The sequence below is a fragment of the Coenobita brevimanus genome, chromosome 1 (assembly GCF_032717465.1).
Source record: "Coenobita brevimanus isolate Jiangsu-jjx chromosome 1, ASM3271746v2, whole genome shotgun sequence".
In the NCBI taxonomy this organism is placed as follows: Eukaryota; Metazoa; Arthropoda; class Malacostraca; order Decapoda; family Coenobitidae; genus Coenobita; species Coenobita brevimanus.
The window spans coordinates 31,490,121-31,494,185 of record NC_136954.1 but is presented as its reverse complement, the minus strand read 5'-3'; the positions used below and the strand labels follow the sequence as shown (position 1 = coordinate 31,494,185).

Here is a 4,065-nt window from a genome sequence, read left to right as displayed (position 1 = left end):
AGTCAATTCGAAGTCGAAAAAAATTGTCTGGAAAAAGTAATTTGATACAAAGGGTGATTTACTACTCCTAGGCAGCAGTAATGTCCGGATTTATATGACTCTCTGTACTTACAAAATTCTTTCAAAATTCAGTCTATGTCAGCCATATGCTGCATTTTAGGACCTCCCTTGACATGTGATGTAAAAGTAGATATATCCTAAAAATGCTGTTCTTCCTCCACCGCGGGGCGGAGAAGACATCACTTTCGTATTCTCGTTGGTTAACTCGTCACGTCCCGACCGATTTTCCACCACTGACTCCCCCCAGTCCCGACCAATTGTGGAAAAAAAAAATTTTTGGATCAAACCTCCGCTTTTGGCGAGAAACATCGAAAATTCATAGAGAAATCGCTCACCTGAGGTTTTAAATACTCGATATAGACCTTACTGGGTTTTCTATCAGGTGGCTCCAAAGAAAACGAGTTCTATGGGAGGGTAACTATTCCACACCACTCATAAACGGTCTATTTATCTATCTATCTATTGCCAGACGCCTCAATCCCGTTTGGGGTGGCCACAAACAAATCGCCTCCAAGTCGCCCTGTCCCCGGCCATTTCACTGCCCTGCTCCCAACTCACACCCCCCTCTCTCATATACCTCTCCACCCCATCCCTCCATCTCATCCTCGGCCTCCCCCTCCCTCTTCCCCCCTCCACCTCACTCACATACACTCTCTTCGTCAGTCTTTCACCCTCCATCCTCTCCACATGGCCAAACCACCTCAGTGTGTTCCTCATAACGCTTCCTATCACATCCACATCCACACCACAACGCTCCTTTATATCCTCATTCGTCAGCCTGTCTCTCCACGTGACTCCACAGGCTCCTCTTAAATAACTCATTTCCACTGCTCTCACTCTTGACTTCTGTCCTTCCAACAATGTCCAAGCTTCACTTCCGTACGTTAGAGTTGGTATCACAATACTGTCATGTAGTAACTTTTTCACTTCCATGCTCACTTCCCTGTTTCTTATCACTGCTTTCAAGGAACCAGCAACCTTTTTTCCCTGCTGTACCCTTTCAAGCACTTCACCCTCCAAACCTCCATCCTTACTCATCACACTACCCAAATACTTAAACGTACTCACATTTTCCAATTCCTCACCATCTAACCTCGCTGTACATTCACTAACTTCACCTCTCTCAAAGACCATCACTTTACTCTTCCCTACATTCACCTTTAGGTTCCGTTTCTTACACACTCTCTCAAACTCATCCACCAAGCCTTGCAGCTCCCCTTCGTCTTCACTCAACAACACAGTATCATCTGCAAACAACAGTACAGGGAGTTTCCAAACACTATCCTCTCTCACCAGAGCCACTCCAACATCCACTACCCTACCTTGTACCTCTTTTATTACCCCATCCATGCCCACTGTTTAGCGTCGTTTCTCGGAGAACTTCGGGGCGGAGTGGGTATGGCGATTTTCATTGATTTAGAGAAAGCCTTTGAGCTGGCCAGCCATTCAGCTATCCTCAGCGCTCTCGCTGATAAGGGAGTGGGGGGTAAGCTCCTGCGATGGATACAGGATTTCTTCCTTGAAAGAACTGCTAGCGTCCGCTTTCAGGGGAGTGTCTCCCAGCCGCATAAGCACGAGAATGGCACGCCACAGGGCAGTGTCATCAGCCCCGTTCTTTTTAACATCCTGATGGAGGGGCTGCTCCGTGTCACTTACGGTCAGGGAGTCACGCTCCTGTCATATGCGGACGACCTAGTGCTAGTTTTTTCGAGAAGAGATTGCTATGCGCAAGCTAATGAGGCCCTCTTTAGACTGCACGGTAAGTCGAAGGAGCTGGGGTTGAAGGTTAATATGGCGAAGACTCGCTATATGCCCTTTGGCCTCAACCCTTCGCCTCACCCTTTGCTGCTCGGACGACACTCATTAGCTTGCGTAACCACCTATAAATATTTGGGTGTGTGGATGGATGTGGGACTAAAGTTCAACAGGCATGTCAAATACCTGCGGGAGAAAGCTGCTTCGCGAATGGCAGCACTCAGATTTCTTTCTAGGAAGGGGCTGGGGGCCTCCTACAAGGTCCTCCGCACCTTCTATGTGCACGCCATTCGGTCGCTTATCGACTACAGTGCTATTTGTCTGCCAAACTTGGCCCCACCTGTGCGCGCTTCGCTGGAAGTGATTCAGAACAATGCACTCCGCATCATTCTGCACGCTCCTATGTGGACACGCTTAGTTAACCTCCGTTTGGAAGGCGAGCTTCCATCACTACACGGACGTGTCACTCTCCGTGCAACTGCTGTAGTGTTACAGCTTGTGCAGCACAGGCCAGAGCTCGCTGTCTCAGTCTTGCTAAAGCGTCTGCTGTCAAGACCACCTGACCTCGCACCAAGCAATGACTGGGCCCGCGGACTTGTTGCTGCGCTGCACAGGCTCAACACTGCAGCAAGCATTTGCGGGGAGCCTGATGCGCCTTGCGCAGGGTACCACGACCCACCTCCATGGACACCACCACCCTTCAGGTTCGTCTTTCCGGGAGAGGGGAGGGTGCGCAACTGCGTCCCTGCTCTCCTTCGGCAGCGAGCCTTAGCCCGTGTAGAAGCTCTGCAACGCTGGTCGTCTACAGACTACTACACTGACGGCTCTGTCACTGCAGATGAGGCGGCGGGTGCTGCCTTCGTCTGTGGCAACGAGGTGGTGTCGTGGCGACTCACACCAGGCGCATCAGTGCTTCAAACGGAGCTTACAGCTATTCTGGGAGCATTAAGGCATGCATATCATCATGCACACTGTAACATCGCTGTGCATTCTGACTCACTTTCAGCGATCCGCGCAATCCATTCTCACACCCTAGGAAATAACCCCTTCCTTCTATCCTCCATTTTCCTGTGCGCCAGGAAAATTAAAGATCATGGAGGCACCATTTTCATACACTGGGTGCCGGGTCACGTAGGCCTACAGGGAAATGAGCGGGCAGATCAGGCTGCTAGAGATGCATGCAGCCTGCCCAACATCACCTTTAATCTTCCCGACTCCCCTCAAAAAATCCTGGCCCCAATCATCAAAGCGACATGGCAGTGGACTAGAGAAGAACACCTACTCCTCACTACAGAAGCCTCCCGCTCTGCCACATGGTACGGCAGGGCCACGGGTTGTGTGCCTCTTCCACTGCTCCCGCACACACCCAATTACGTCCTAGTCCGCCTACGTCGCTTGCGGCTTGGATTCCACTGTTATAATCAACTTGCCAACACCAATCCTAGCCCTTGTCATCACTGCCAGGACCAAGAACCCTCGCCACTACACCATTACATCCTAAGGTGTCCAGTCACACACCCTCTCAGAGCAAATCTACACAGAGGCTTCACCTGGACCCACATTGATGAAATTGATGCCCCTTCTATTATAGCCAACACGCCACTTCAAACCTTACTTACCACAGTTGAGAAATATCCCCCCCCACGTTAAAGGACAGTGCATTATGCACTACACCTAACCCTTTTATGACCAGGTATTGTACCTCCACAGCACCTCCTCAATTCACTTCACCTAATTATCCCAATTCCAGAGTTCTCCTCATTCATTTACTTGACAGTGCAGCCGCACGTCACTGAACGGGCTCACACGTTTGCCCGTGCCTCAGTATTGCACTGAGGCGAATATTCCACCACCACCACCACCCCATCCATGTACAGATTGAACAACCATGGAGACATGACACATCCCTGTTTCAAACCAACTTTCAAAGAGAAAAATTCACTTAGTTCACCATCCACACGCACTGCAGCCTTCGCACCATCATACATACTCTTCACAGCATTCAACAACTTCCCATCTACTCCATATATTCTTAACACTTTCCACAATCCTTGTCTATCCACCCTGTCATATGCTTTCTCCAAATCCATGAAAGCCACATACAACTTCTTTCCCTTCTCTAGAAACTTTTCCACTAAAGATCTAAGAATGAATATCTGATCTACACAACCTCTTCCCTTCCTAAAGCCTCCCTGTTCTTCTCCAACTAATTTCTCTGTTCTTTCTCTAACTCTGTCAATAAGTATCCTA

General features: G+C 49.4%; 1 protein-coding gene across 1 annotated transcript; it reads left to right on the top strand.

The window, feature by feature from the left end:
• Positions 1–1,458: 1,458 nt before the first annotated feature.
• On the top strand, positions 1,459–3,465 carry LOC145392968 (uncharacterized). Its single transcript, XM_080267297.1, has one exon. It carries the CDS (start codon positions 1,459–1,461, stop codon positions 3,463–3,465), a length of 2,007 nt encoding a protein of 668 aa, XP_080123423.1.
• The last annotated feature ends 600 nt before the right edge of the window (positions 3,466–4,065 follow it).